The following is a 14549-nucleotide window of genomic DNA, read 5'->3' as shown; positions in this document are numbered from 1 at the left end:
CAATTACCCTGTTTCAAATGCGATTAGTTTAGTTTTTGAAGTGTCACACAGAGCACTCAAGGTAAAAACAAGAGCAGCCAAGAGACCCATTTCGCTCGTGTGGGTATATTTAGTCAGAGTGACCCATCATTAGAGCTACTTCCAGGCAAACAGACTCCAGACAGCGGCCCAGCACTGCGGAGGTACACCTGGGCAGGTGAGCTACACAGCAGGTAAATCTGCGTGCGCCCTCCGCCTCCGTCCGTCTGTCCTCGAGCTGCAGTCACGGCTGTGCGTGGGCGATCAGCGCGCGGTGCGTGTCGGGGGGTGTCGAAGATGTGTCTCGTGTGGGCAGCAGAACGCAGAGCCCGGGTGTCGTGGAGCCTGTGTGACGCGTCTCAGACTGTCACGCCTCTCTGCGGCCGAGCTTTCTAGAACGTGTCCTCTTACCATTGGATTGAATAAACGTGAAATTAATGAATCAACTCGATAGTTTAATTTCTGTAACGAGGAGTCCAGCTGCGGGGAAAATCGCGCACGCTACACTCCTCACGAGCTTATCGAACCGAAATACTTTTCTTACAACTCTTTTTAGAAAATAAAAAAAATATCTTCCACCCACAAGCCCGATTTCTTCCCTGTGAGACAACCTTTTCTCCCACAGCTCCGAGCGCTTCTCATAAAAATGAACTCTTCTGCCTCGTGTAGCCACAGTAACACACAGAACAGACAGACGAAAGCTCGTCCAAGACACGGCATTTAATTACAGATGTAATCTGTTTTATTTTTATTCCCGATGTGATAGCTCCGCGGGGGTGAGACCGCTGTTTACCGTTTAACGAATATAACCCTCCCAGCCACCTGTTTGTGTTTTGTCTTCGGGCGAAACCCTGTTGCCATTTTTAGCTGTGAAAAGAGCACACTAATGCCGTATAATTTAAAGGAGTTTATGGAGATTCATAATTACAGTAAGCCGATGTTCACCTTATGTCAACAAATAGCAATAATGTAATTGGTGCCCTCCACACACGCGTGGGCCGTCTGGCTTTTGTGAAGGCGGGAGCGGCGGGTCTGCAGATCGGAGCGATAGGAGAGCCCGGCAGGGCTGTGGTCGAGCCCGACACCCCCGATCATTATTATAACGGTCAGACAGCAGATAAACGTTTAATTATTGCACGATTAGGTCTGTATACCCGGCACGCCGAACGGAGTAAACTGCTCCAAACACCGTCGCCCGGCCACCGTCGACCTGTGCTCGTTCCACAGACGAGGTGTGTTACGAGTTGCAGTACAGCACAAAAGCACTGACAGGTCTGTTTATTTCACATTCTTGGGTTTTCTTTCAAGCTACTTCTCGAGTTTTAAACAACAAGGCATGTCATTCTTTCTTCACGATGATTGCATTCAGATTCAAGAAAGCCGCGGGAGACTCACGCTGTATCGCGGCCCGGCTGCCGGTCTGAGACTGAAAGGTTTTCACACTGCCGGCTCAGCGGTGTCATTGACATTAAAACGTTCCACTCTCCTTTGTTAACTGGTGGATGCTGCACATTGGTGGTAGTGGAGGGAAGTCCCCATTACCTGTAAAGTGCTTTGAGTGGAGTAAAGTGCTTTTTCTGGAGTGTCCATTAAATCGCTATATAAGTGTAAGCAATTATTATTATTATTACTGTCCTGCTTTGCAGCTACGTGGTCATTAACAATCCTGTAGCTGTTCGTAAGGGTGGGGGGTGTATAACCACACTGTCCTAGCTAAATTCTAGTCTGAACAGTCCGCCCTCCTTAAATGTCCTCTTGCTTCACCTGATGAAGCCCTTTCCGACGCCTCCAGCGCTGGTGCAGAATGCCTCGGGAGAGGACGCACTTCAGTGTGGAAATTGGTTCTCTCTGTGTGGCGTCCCCTCGTTTCCAGCTTCTCCTTGTGGTCTTAAATTGCCATACAGAGGCAATTGTTAGGGGTTACAGTGGGATTGGTCTGCAGAGCCTATTCCTTCCAGATCAAGCTTTTTTTTAAAATTAAAACAAGGTTTGTTCCAAAGCTTTGAAAATCGCTGGCTGAGAACACGTGGCCTCAGAAATGACTGTCACTGTAAAATCTGCAAAGCTTTGGGAGCTGAAAACAATTAAGAAAATGAAATATGAAAAAAACCCAAGAGGTGTTCATAATCCTTAAGAGTTGTTGACAAAGTCAATACAGGGGATTTCTTCATGAGGGACAGTGAATCACAACCCAGAGGAAATACAGTCGATGGAAACCATTTGAAAGAGAAAGAACCTTCTCCAAGAAAGTGATCAATGAGATTTTAAAAATCATTTAGTTACTAAGTACCAAAGAGGCAGGTGAGCAGACTGGCTTCTCTTTGGAACTTCTCTTATGATAACATGCAAACTCCACACATAGCAGCCCCTAACAGTGTAACCACCTCTCCCCTGGGCATAGCAAGACAACTCCCCAGTCAGCAAAGCACATCTCCAAGAGCATGCCAACTCTCTTGTCAAGCATAAAAAAAAACATGTTGCTTCTTTTAAGTGTACTTAAATAGTTTATTAATAAATTTACAGATCAGTTACAAAAATTTACAGAACATATGTACAGTGCACACTCAACATACACTCTTCCTAGGACAGTGGTAATGTACATATATCATAGACATGGTTGTGTTTAACCCAATAGTGCAAAATGGATGAACAGTAATAAGATAAAAATAAAAAATAAAACCAAACTAGTTTTACCCAATAAGAAATGTTCATAGTTGTTTTAACTTCCTTCCAAATCTTTTGCTTCAAGTAAAGCAAAAACAAAAACTGCAAATGTTAAGGCACATAAATAACAGGATTCATTGTTGGATGTTTCCCAGTGGAAATCCTGTTCTGACAGGAGAGTCTGTCCACCCATCAAGCCAGAGGTTTTTACAGTAAACCAGTAGCTCCCACACTCTCCAACTCGGAGAAATGAATACAACTACACCGGTCAGTCTTCTCCACTCCCTGTACCCCAGCCGATTGTCTGCGCACGCTTCCAGCTTCGACCTCCACAGCACAGGCGTGTGAGAATTCAGAGCTCCTTTGTGTGGGGGCCCGTCTCAATGAGTCTGCGAGACACGGTCACCCCAGAAACAGGGGTACAGGGGTGTTGGTAAAGTTCCTATTGAAGCAAAATGGCAAGAGGACTGGAAGGAAAAGACACAGGTGAAAGATGGTGGGTTCTGCAGCTCAGATGTGGCCCCTATTTCACAAACATGAACTGAGACCTAAATTCAGGTCCCCTGGACAAACTGAGTACCCAAGTGTCCCCCCCCCCTTTGCCAGCTGCCAAGACCTCCCGGTTTCCCTAAGCCTACGAAGACAGAATTCACAGCCTGTTTTTGGTTTTGCAGGAGAGCTCTCCCACTGTTCTCTTTTCAGCTTGGGACCCTTCTTCCAGGAAGCGCTTGAGATGTGTGCCAGCATAACATAACCCCCCCGACACACACACACCCCTCACCCCCAACCCAGTCCTCCCGTGCAAAGAGGGGAAGAAATGGAGGAGGTCAGAGACGCACAATCCTGCTACCCAACATCTTTCCACACAAGGACGTCTCTCGGCAGGAATGTCCTCGGAAGTCCTGCCGTTGGGAGATCCCCATGGGAAGTCTGTGTTCATATACTGAACCTCCAAATGTCGGCACCAGTCCTGCCCGCCGGCTCTGCCCACCCTCTATCTGGGCACAGACACCTCCTCCCTGCCGTCCAGGGGTGCAGCAGCAGACTTGAAGCCGAGAGAAGAGTTCAGGCCCAGAAGGGGGTCCCCCCTTGTGCTGGGGGTGCGGAGGTGGTCCGGCCCCCTATGGCAGACGCAGAGGGGACAGGGGCAGCCGGCGGGGTGGTGCAGTCCCTGGGAGGGGGGGTAGATGGAGGGCTGGGGCAGCCCGGGGAGGATCTCGTGCCGGGGGTACGGAGCGTGGGAGAGCCGTAGGGGGTCGAGGGGCCTCAGGGCCCCCCCGAACGGGCTGGGGAGCACGGCCCCGCTGCCCAGCCCCAGGTGAGAGTACAGGTGCAGGGGCACGTGGGGCAGGAAGGGGCAGGGCAGGCCGGTGGCCGCCTGGCTCATCATGTAGGTGTAGAGGCTGGGGTCCAGGGGGTAGGGCCAGGTCAGGGTGTGCCTCTGCCTCTTGTCCTTCATCCGCCTGTTCTGGAACCACACCTGCGTTAGAGGGAGAGGCTTTCAAGAAGGGGGAGACACCTGGAGAAATGTGCCCAGCAGCTGGCTCAGCAGGAGAGACCAATGCTCCATATGAGCTTTTTCTTGCATTATTCAATTTTTTTTTTTAAATGGCAGAATTGCAAAAGGGAGACAAAACCTGTTTTAGTGATTCATGCGTCTTTCTCCGCTCTCTTGCCAAGCTTCTCTAGTTCAAGACCTGCTCATGGCACACAGATAACATGGTTATACCCTGGGGTGACCCCTCATGCAACAGAAACCTGCAGCTGAGCCCTCAGCGACACAATCAAGCCCTTCATTGACCTAATAATAATAATACGATTAGTTTGAACTGTTTGTTCCCAGCTCTTAAACATGCTGGGGCTTTAACCGATGTATACTGCAAGTGAAATAAAATCCCACACTTGCAAACAAAATGCAAATGTTCCCATGAAACCACGTCTTTAGGTCAATTAAATGGTCTAATGAAAAGTAGCAGGTGTGTGGATCTCCAGGACCAGGATTGGGAAACATCTTTACACCTTCCGATGTACGGATTTCCAGTCCCTCCTCACCCCACGCGTGTTGTTGTGGGCGCTTTCTTAGCGCACGCAGCCTGCGTGTTGTACAGCGCTCCGAGAGAGCCAGGAGCTGTGTGGCGAGGTATAGAGACGTACCTTTATGGTCGTCTCCGGGAGGTTGAGTGCCGCCGCTAGCTCGCATCTCCGGGGCCGGGACACGTAGGTCTCCTTACAGTACTCCTGCTCCAGGCGGGACAGCTGCTCCCGGGTGAAAGCCGTGCGGTGCCGCCGACTTTGGTCCACTGCGCCCGGGAAGGGGTTCCTTGGGGAAGCTTCTTCATTGGCCTGGTCCGTCTCACCTTGACCCTTGGCAGAGACAGGCGACTCCTTGTCCTCGGGCACTAAGCATCAAACACAGTAAAGATCAGAACGGCGTTTCCTCCGCACGCAGGCGACTTAAAAAAAAAGTACACAAGCACTCCTAAGATACGGATAAATTTACTTTTAAGAAGATTGAACTGAGATTTGTTTTCCTTTGGGTATGCAAAAGCCTTCAATGACAGTAGACGCACCTAGAAAACGGAATGAAGAGTGTGACGTTGTTGTGTGTAAAGTCGGACGATTTGTGCGGTTCTGAAGCTCAGCTACCGGGCACGGAAGCGGTGGTATCAGTTCAATCATCCGCCTCTAAGCTTTTGACTTCGAATTTGAATGCATGTACTACAAGGCCGTGTCACACACCTGGGCTGCTTATGTGTTTCATCGGAGAAAGGGGAAAACGCGTTTGCACCGTGCGCCCCAAGCCGCACACATGCGGTAAACGATCACGGGGCGACTCGATAAACTTTTACATTATTCCCGCCGTGTGCCTTTAGAGTCAGTCGCCAAACAGCCATCTTTCAAATCGCCCCTATAAAATACTCTTTAAAAAAAATGCGACGCGTGCAATATCACCCAATCGCATGAATTCCGCGCACTCACGTGTGTTGGTGTGGACTTCGGGTTTCATGCTGCGCCGGTCAATCTGAACTGCGGGGCGTTAAGGCGAACAAGCGGGATATTTAATTCCAAGCTGGAACCCAGAAATCCGAGTTATTTCCTCATGTTCCTCCTCGAGGAGTGTCCTGCTCTTGAGAACCCCGCCGGGGGGAAGCGAGTCTCCGGGTGCGGGGCTAGGGCTGACTGGGTAATCCGGCTCCTCTCTGCGTCTCTGAGGCCGTGACGCGCTCCTTCCCCGTGCCGACCTCGCCTACAGTGGGAAGATCTGGCTGATGTTCTTTTTAACCCTCCTCTCTCGCGCTTTCTGTCTTTTATATCGCCCAGGTTGTCCTCTGCTCACTAATGAGAGACGCGGTGTGGCCGCCGCGGCGCCGCCAGGCTCGAGAGGGGAGAGGAGAGGGGGGGTGGATAAGGTGTTAAGTAGTCTTGGGCCGCAGAACTGTCTTTGTACTTTTGTTATGGAGAATTAAAATCCACCTCCCGCGCTTTAAAGTCGGAGGAGCTACCCCGTAGAGTTAAACCAACCAACATTGTCCTGTAGCGTTTGATGTTTGTGTTTTGGAAGTAAATCGTTAGAATCCTAATGTCCTCAATGGCCACAAAGCGGGCGCTTTCTCCGCCAGTGAGACGTCTGTCTTCGGGGTAAAGCGGTGTAGTGTGTGTGTATAGAAGCATATTATCCCTTTACTTACTAATTGTAGCACCCTTTGAGACTTTTTTTTCACGTATAATCAGATTAATACAACGTTAATTATATCGCTTGCCGATCCCTGGTCGCGCCCCAGGGACGAAATGTTTGTGCGATTATCACCTTGAGCTATTCATTGAAGGATAAATTAGATAACGGCGGAAGAGCCTTTTGCTTCCAGTACTGCAACTATATTCCTGATGCCCCGTGAGCTCGGCGAATTCCTTTCGAATATTGCAGAACGATTCCCAGAAGCAGTCAAGTGCGCTTTCATCAGCAAAGACGGCGCGCTCTCTGGGACTGGATCACTCGCGAAATCTGCTCAGTTAAGACAAGTGAATTATTTGTTTTTAAGCGTGTCTGCCCCACGGAGCTCGTCAGGCAGTGAAAACAACCGTAAACGAATACCACCACTCCCAAGAACTCAAGAACTACAGCAATAATAGCCTATTATTATTATTATTATTATTATTATTATTATTATTATTATTATTATTATTATTATTATTATTATGTCGTTCCAAAATTGAATTGCTCGAAGTTTAAAATGTTAGGTGCATTCTTGTAATGAAGAGTTCAAGAGTAAAAAAAAAAAAATTAAACCTTTGGAAAAATATATTTCCTTTTGGTGCTTCTTTAAAACAAACGTTTTAAATGGAATAGTACGATCTAGCTGATATCTTCGGAGGGTTTGGCATTAGAGTGATACACGGCGCTGGTGTTGCTCTGCTGCCGCTGGCGATTAGCACTGATTTGATTATACTGTTACAAGCAGGCGATCTTTGATCTTAATTATCCTGCCATAATTAGGAGTTTGGGCCAACTCCGTGAGTAGCTTACAGCATCACACGACCAACATTTTTTTTTTAAACCTGTGCGGAATGATTATGAGAAAAGTGGGTTTAAAGACGGAGCATATCGTGTAATAAAAAAAACTGTAATCTATTCTCACTCGTACAGCTCTTCCTTATGAAGCCGTAATGCCACAATGTGTTCGCAGTGATTGAAGTTAGTTTGTAATTAAAATGTTTTGAAGATGATTGCACTGCACGAAGCTCCACAAAACAGCACATTAACCAGACTACACAACAGAAACACAGACACTGAGCAGGGCTATAATGAACTCTATAGCCCTCGTCTCTTCACGTGGGGAGGAGAGAATTAGTATTTAGCTCCTTGAGGTGTGATTTATTCCTGTTTCTCTGAAACACGGTGCTAAGTGTCTGTATATAAGGCCAGACACTATGAATAGGCGGTTTCAAAATAGTTTAATTAGAAATATTTGCAAATAAGGTTAAGAGTCGACTGTTAAAGTAAAGCCGTGAGAAAAGGCTCGCTTCCTATCGCAGTAATTTATTTGTCCTGCTTCAGCACACAATAGTTTTTTTTTTAAAATACAAGTCTGATACCTTTATCCAACTTGATTACCAAGTCAACTCGGCTAAGGACTGGAATTGTAGGCTGCAGCCGTGCTTGCGCAGAGCACCGAGTCTCTCCTGAAGTTCATCCGACAATTATTCATTCTTACCTTTTAAGTCTTAAAAAGCAATTAGTTCTTGTACGGAGTGAGACACATCTCCTGTAGCAAAACAGGGTAACATTTAACAGGAAACTCTCAATTAAAACGTATCAGTGTTTGAGAAGAAGACGTTGACAGTACTGTTTTTCAGGTCTCCTGGAGTTCTGTGTCATTAATTTATCTTTATACGCACGAAAAGCCACCGATTTTGCAGAAAGGGATTCTGGGACCATTGCTCTGTGCATAACTACACACTTCTGGTGTAGGAGGTTGGTTTTGCTGGGGAACGAAAATAAACAGTTCCTCTGTTTCAGTACCGGCATCCAAAACTTTTAATTCTTTAAAACCGCGTTGGAAAGATCTGACATACAGCAACAGACGCCATTTCTGGCGTTTTCACTGAAGACGTGTGCCCTTAGCAGTAGGCTAGTTCCTTTCAACGCAAGTAATTAAACTGATTGATCGACAGACCCAAAGATTAAGTGATGTTGATCTGAACCAAAAAAAAAAAGATTATTTTTAATTAGTTTAGACGCAGGGTTTGCCTCAGTGCGCAGTGGTTTTGATTGGCTCCGAGCTCCTCAGACACATTCTTTTGGGAGATGGCCTTAGACGGCAACTCTGCCTCAGCTTGCGCCGAATTTCCCGAAGTCCCACACCCCGGTTCGGAAGTTGAACCCTGAGAAAATGATCTTCGTCATTAAGAGAAAAGGAAATGTCGGTGTCGGAATGGAAGCGCCGCAAATCGTTTATTTGTAAAGACCAAAGTGAGAGCCCGGGGACATTGTAAAGAACAGACGGCGCGAAACCACTGCGCCTCTTTTGTCTTTGAGCGCAACACGAATTTGTCCCCTCCAGCCGAACCCCACGGCAGCGGAGACCAGCGGGGATCTGGCTCAGGGGCGGGGGGGGGCGGTCAGGCCCAGCGGCCCGCGCCCGTACCTGCAGCCCGAGAGGCGGTGCCGGGTCTGCGCGCATGCCGAGCGCCGGAAGTTGGCGTCGATCACGTGTCGCAGCCCGCTGGCGGGGCTCCACGCCGGCTGACGGCCGCTGCTCTTTCATATGTGGCGCCTCCAGCAACGCCCACCGGAGAAAGGCGGTGAAGCTGAGTTTTTCCTCCGCTTTTACACAACTTTCTTTACATTTAAACATATCAATGAATCCGATGAGCCCATTCGTGGGAATACCGCTGCAATGCAGGATTTTGACATGGGCGGGCGGAGTTCATTTCGGATGGTTCTGTTTCTTTTCTTTAGGCACTGCAGTTGTCGTAGATTTATTTGAACCCGCCCGAAGAAGGCTCCACAGCCGAAACTTTGTGTTTTCTTTCTTCTGTTTTCAGCGTGGAATAAACCTATGACTTGTTCGTTTATTTGATTACTGTTTACAGATAAAATTATTAAGCATAAAACCTAAACACGAAAGAAGGCTATTCTTCCCATTTGGTAGTTAATCAATTCAACAGTCACACCCTCCTGTTTATCTGTACCATGTTTTTCTATACTATATTATCTGGCTTCTTTCAAGAAACAGCTGGATGAGAAATTAAAAAAAAAACATTACACTGATTCAATCCACCAACCCCACATCAGAAATCAATGCCATTTCCGTGCAAGGAAAGTCTTACTTTTAATCAATAAACAATCTTCCTGCACAGCTCGAATTTGCACCAATTATTATTGTCATATTTCATCTTGTAAGAACGCCAAACGACCGCTGAAACTACAAGACCCAGAATTCCAGAGTTCAACGGCGCTCCCCGCCTACTTCCTGAGCTCGAGGTGAACTATAACACGTGTTTGGGTGCGACCAATATTCTAAGAAATTTTAAATCAAGAGAGAATCCATCATAAAGCAGGTAAATCATGTTTAACTGTTATCTTTAAGAATGTATTCATACTGCGAAATGTTTTATGTGATTTCCTCTTCTGTTGTCTAGTGGGATAAAACTTTCAACATAAGCCGTGTTATCAGAATCAGTTAAATAACCACAGTTATGGTACAGATATCTTGTGCTGTATAAACATTTTAAATATTTTCATTCGTTATTCACGACTAGGACCGATATTTAAACGGAGTTAATGGCATCAAAAATAAATATTTTTAGAACTGCCAAAACTTACAACTGCACACAGCGGTGATAAATAATTCTAAACGTTGCACCTGTTAAACGCCACCCCTTCGACTTCTGAAAACACACACACGCTCTAATATTCATGGTTGTAGTATTTCCAACAGAATGGGAAAAACATTGATTGAATATATCGTACAATTTCCCTTTTTAACATATATTTTTCTTTATTTGTTTAGAAATGCGAATTTCTTTTGCGTTTTGTTTCGGGCCGTGTGCAAACAGTTTAGAAATTAAACCAAAGTAAAATAAAATTCACGAAGAGGTGGCGTGTTTACAGGGGAGGTTGGTTAGAAACTCCAGAGTTGAACTCGGGTTTAATTCTTCGGGTTTACCGAGATGTGATAAAATGGTCTCGCATTCGTTTCGCTGGTTGTTAAATGAGACGTCATGATAATATCCTTTTTAACAGTGATTTGTAGTGAAAAAAGATCCCAACTGTATTATGTAAAATATTTCATTAGAATCAGAATGATATAATTTATTCTTGGGACTTTCGCCGTACATGTGTGGTAATTGATCCCACAGTAATTTTCGATATAATGACAATAAAATCACTGAAAGGATCGGGTTTGATCAAGTCATATGAGACCCCTTTCCCTGTACGACATAACATAGCAGAATATTGTCTCTTTTAATAATAACAATTTACCGTTCCCATACAATGACTACATCTTGCTAGATTGCGAATCCGAGCATTGAAAATAACTACTAATTTCGTTTAGATGGAGATACGTGGTTGTAGAACAAACTGTATCAAAAGAGTTTAAACTGTAATGTATTAAGTGTTCAGATTCTAAAACAAGTGCCTTAAGAGTCTATACATCGCCGCGCTTTGCCCTATTAACAGTCCTCTGCATACAACAGCTCACGACATTCTTGCGCATTAAGTTGGGAGAAACTGAAGTGGGTCGCAAATGGATCCAATTAATTTAAATGTTTCGCAAAGCTGTGATAATACGAAAGGAATTCAATAAATTCCAACCTTTTATTTCACACCACCGCTTTCTTGACCTCAAATTAACGTTCGTCCACTGATGCCTCTTTTGTTTTTTTGCAGACCTAATAAAAGCTAGTTATGCACTGTATTTAAAAATATATAATAAACTATACCTTGACCTCGAGGCGCATTTGTTTTTTTTTAAAAAAAAACAAAAACTCTCAGAGAGACCGTGTTGCAGCGTTGCACGTGCTTTCCCGAGTGTTTTCCGTAGCCGGGAACGTTCTTAAGGACGTTCCTGTTTTTAATACGCTAACCTGCATTTTTACTGTATTACGTTTCCTATAACACGCTGTCTCTAGCAGCCTCGCAGTCTCGCAAGAGAAAGCGAGAAAAGGTCAATAAAGTGGAAAACCGAAAGAATTCGTAAACGTCGAGACAAGCAGATATTTTAAGGTGGTTTTGGAATCAATGTAGGTGTTTCAGAAATGCTGACAGAGGCACGGTCCCTAAAAAGCGACATCCGACACTTCCATCGTATTAATGAGCACCGGCAGCTTTTTGAGCTGAGATTTCCGAAATCTCAAAGACTAGGACGTGCTTAGACAAAAAGACACAGGAGTCTACGCACTATCATTATTTTGGACTTTCTAAACAGTCACCTCATGTGTAGCAGAACGATTAGTGTTTGAACTTATTGGACATCTTGTATTTTGGTTTTGGAGCGCTGAGCTGCTATCCGATGCTGCTATCCACTGGTAATACTTCACCGCTGGGTGGAGATTCCGGGCAGAGCTCTAGACCGGAGGGTCGTGGGTTCAAGTCCGGGGTGGGATGTGACTGTTGTCACCTGAGCAAGGCGCTGGTCCGAAACCTGTGCCTTTCCACACGGGTCTCGAGCTCATTCCTGTAAATGGCGCTTTAATTCTGAACTGATTTAATGTATAAAATAAAGGAAAGGGAAATACTAACAGGAAAGACGCCTTGTTTTTTTTTTTGCTGTTCTGCATCAGCATAATACGATATGATTTTTGCAGAAGATGATAAAGAAAAATAGTGAGATTCGAGAATCGGGGTCGCTTTAATTAAATTAATCATCTGACGGCCGTCAGTCTTCAGGGAGGAAAACGATCTGCTTCACTCGGAACGACAGGAAAATCCTTCGTGAAACATTTACAGGCTTTAATAACACATAGGACGTGTCCTTCGGACATTTTTGGAGATTATTTTGGATACTGTGAACCCTGGATTTTCATTTCTATCCGAAACAGTGCTCCATTATTGTATATTGGCTGCATAATACTGTTAGTTTTGAATATATTAAATACATGTAGTAGTGCGATTTTAACAGGAGTAATAGTGATTATCCAGCAAGGTTCCTATAAATAAATACATCCTCAGATATCAACTTATTATGTTAGTGAACCCTCGTGTCTTTAAAACATCACAAGAAATAATTCTGGAAACGTCGGAATTGAAATTCGGGATAATCTCAGTGTTGAAAACCAGCAACAAAAATGTCGCGTGTCTCACGCAGTTATGCTCAACAGAAGAAAAAAAAACGGAACGTGTCTCCGATGGCTATGATAATGTATAATATCGATTTAATTTTTCACGTTGCTTTTGTCTTAATTAATGGCCGCTGTTGGCTTTTCGGGAAGGGGGAGATCATATTGTGGTCCTAGGAAGCCGGTGTGTTTGTCTGTAGGGTTTCTCTTATAAGCAGCAGCACCTGTAGATTTGTGCAGAGCTATTAAACCGTCCCAGTTAGGCCAGTACACGGCTGGTTTAGCTGAGGATCTGAGCCGGACACTGCGGAGCGCCGGTCCAGGACTGGACGGCCGGCTGCGCTCCTGCACCAACGGCCGAGCCGAGCCGGCCCTAAGAGTTTGTGCCAGTCCCGCCAGATTGTTGATAGAGAAAAATACTTGGATTCTTGTTTAGTTTTCTGAAAAAAAAAAACTAAATTATGTTTCTGCCTTAACGCCGGTCGCTTGTAAATAAATGACAGATTGTGAGAACAGTAATAGATCCGCGTCCTGCGTTTTATCGCACGCGTTATATTAGTTAAGTTTCTATCCAGCTTTCAGGTCTGAGGTCCAAGACAGACATCCTGTGTGTTTGGAAAATCGACAATAACTTTGTGGGAAACGTGTTTTTACTTGAAGGCTTTTTGGGACAATGTTTATTCTTAAGCTCGGACACTTGGAAAATGATTTGGTCCCTTTTGAGAACTGTCGAAAACACACACAAATACGCAAGATTGTGCGTGATCCCGCTGGACCAGGACAGAAGTACCCGTGTAGTTCTGGACGGGTTTGCTTTTCCGCGTGTCATTGTGTAGAAATGCTCAACAAAAACATGCAAGAATCTGCAATTTGCTAAAAAAAAAACCGAAACCGAAGTTATTGTCTGTTTTTTTTTTTACTACAGAACTACAGATACTACACACACAAAAAAAAACTATAAATTAAATCTGTATTAGTAGGATGCGTATTTTTGTGTTTTTAGACTATGTCCAGAAATATACAAGTTTGTTTTAGCAGTATTGTCGAATGAAAATGCGGTTTATCGAGGTTGTGTTGGAGGGCCGTGTATTAGTGACCTTCATGCTGACGCCAATAGTTCGCTTCGATATGTCGCGTTACTTGATCAAAAGGCCGTCATGACTCCGCTGACTTGGCAGTGTACACAAGCAAAATCAGATTTTAGTTTTCAATGGTAACAACAGTGATGACGATGACAGTGAAACAGAAATAAAACCTGGGATGAATTGTTCTGCCGTCTCTTGAAGTCCAGATTGACGGAAAACACGGGCTGTGTTCCCGCTTCTCCTACTGCGGCCACTCACTAACGCCTACTAAACCAAACTATTTAAACTCGCTTTATCCCATTAATACCGTTTTGAGAAACCTATTACATCAAACTTGAAACGCAATTAAAAAGCTGCGCCGTTTCCGTCTAGAACGGGTTACGGATACACGGCGCCACGCGTCAGGTATGCAAAGCGGCGAAGACTCGAGAGGAAACGAGGAGGTAGCGCCTTCAGACCTGAGGACAGGAAGCGCTACTTTACGCGAAGAGTGGTGGGAGAAGGGGGCGTGATGCCCCCGACGTCGGTACCCTGGCTTCTTCCAAGATTGGGCTGAATGAGGTCGTTTAGCCTTTTAACCCGGCTGGTTCGGCAGGCCCAAGGGCCGCCGCTCGTTTGAATCCTTTCTGATGTTCTCGGGGTGTTTTCTGTTTGTTTAGGCGACGGCTCGGCCAAGTTACATTTGAAACACAGCACATAATCATTAATGATCAGCGGAGTCTTTGAAGTGTCGTGAAAGTGGGAGAAAAGCAGTTTGATTATTCTTCCGAGAGCTGACTGGAGGGGTTTTATTCTCGTCCCTGCAAGCCCTCGGGTGAACACGGCGTTGACTACCGGTACCGGTACCGGTACCAGGTCGACTCAGCTGGTTGAGAGGAGAAGGAATAAACACTGCAGGGCCCTAATGGACCAACACAGCTACAGGTAATGGCTTGGCTTCCTGCGCTGAGTCTCAATGCTGCTTCTATAAACTCCGGCTTTTATGATAAACGAGGCGCA

The 14549-nt window shown here is 45.5% G+C and overlaps 1 protein-coding gene across 2 annotated transcripts; it reads right to left on the bottom strand.

Annotated features, from left to right (window-relative positions):
* Positions 1–2499: 2499 nt before the first annotated feature.
* On the bottom strand, positions 2500–6231 carry eve1 (even-skipped-like1). 2 transcript variants are annotated; one of them, XM_088623020.1, is made up of 3 exons: positions 5662–6231; positions 4837–5081; positions 2500–4162 (listed from the first exon to the last, which is right to left on the bottom strand). In XM_088623020.1, the coding sequence occupies exons 1-3, from the start codon at positions 5687–5689 to the stop codon at positions 3677–3679; spliced, it is 759 nt and encodes a 252-aa protein (XP_088479146.1). In that variant the 5' UTR covers positions 5690–6231; the 3' UTR covers positions 2500–3676. The 2 variants fall into 2 exon arrangements, with proteins under 2 accessions (XP_088479146.1, XP_088479147.1); XM_088623021.1 differs by lacking the exon at positions 5662–6231 and adding an exon at positions 5422–5579.
* Positions 6232–14549: the final 8318 nt, after the last annotated feature.

The sequence above is a fragment of the Lepisosteus platostomus genome, chromosome 28 (genome assembly GCF_059453375.1).
Source record: "Lepisosteus platostomus isolate fLepPlt1 chromosome 28, fLepPlt1.hap1, whole genome shotgun sequence".
NCBI lineage: Eukaryota > Metazoa > Chordata > Actinopteri > Semionotiformes > Lepisosteidae > Lepisosteus > Lepisosteus platostomus.
Note: the sequence above shows the minus strand (reverse complement) of the source record. Positions and strands in the feature narration are given on the sequence as shown.

Excerpts from the sequence above, each read along its gene's own strand:
- eve1 (XM_088623020.1), bottom strand. The coding sequence starts at position 5,689 with ATGAAACCCGAAGTCCACACCAACACAC. Across the intron at positions 5,082-5,661 it reads CGAAGTCCACACCAACACAC|TGCCCGAGGACAAGGAGTCG; the intron begins GTGAGTGCGCGG and ends TTTGATGCTTAG. Across the intron at positions 4,163-4,836 it reads TCCCGGAGACGACCATAAAG|GTGTGGTTCCAGAACAGGCG; the intron begins GTACGTCTCTAT and ends CCTCTAACGCAG.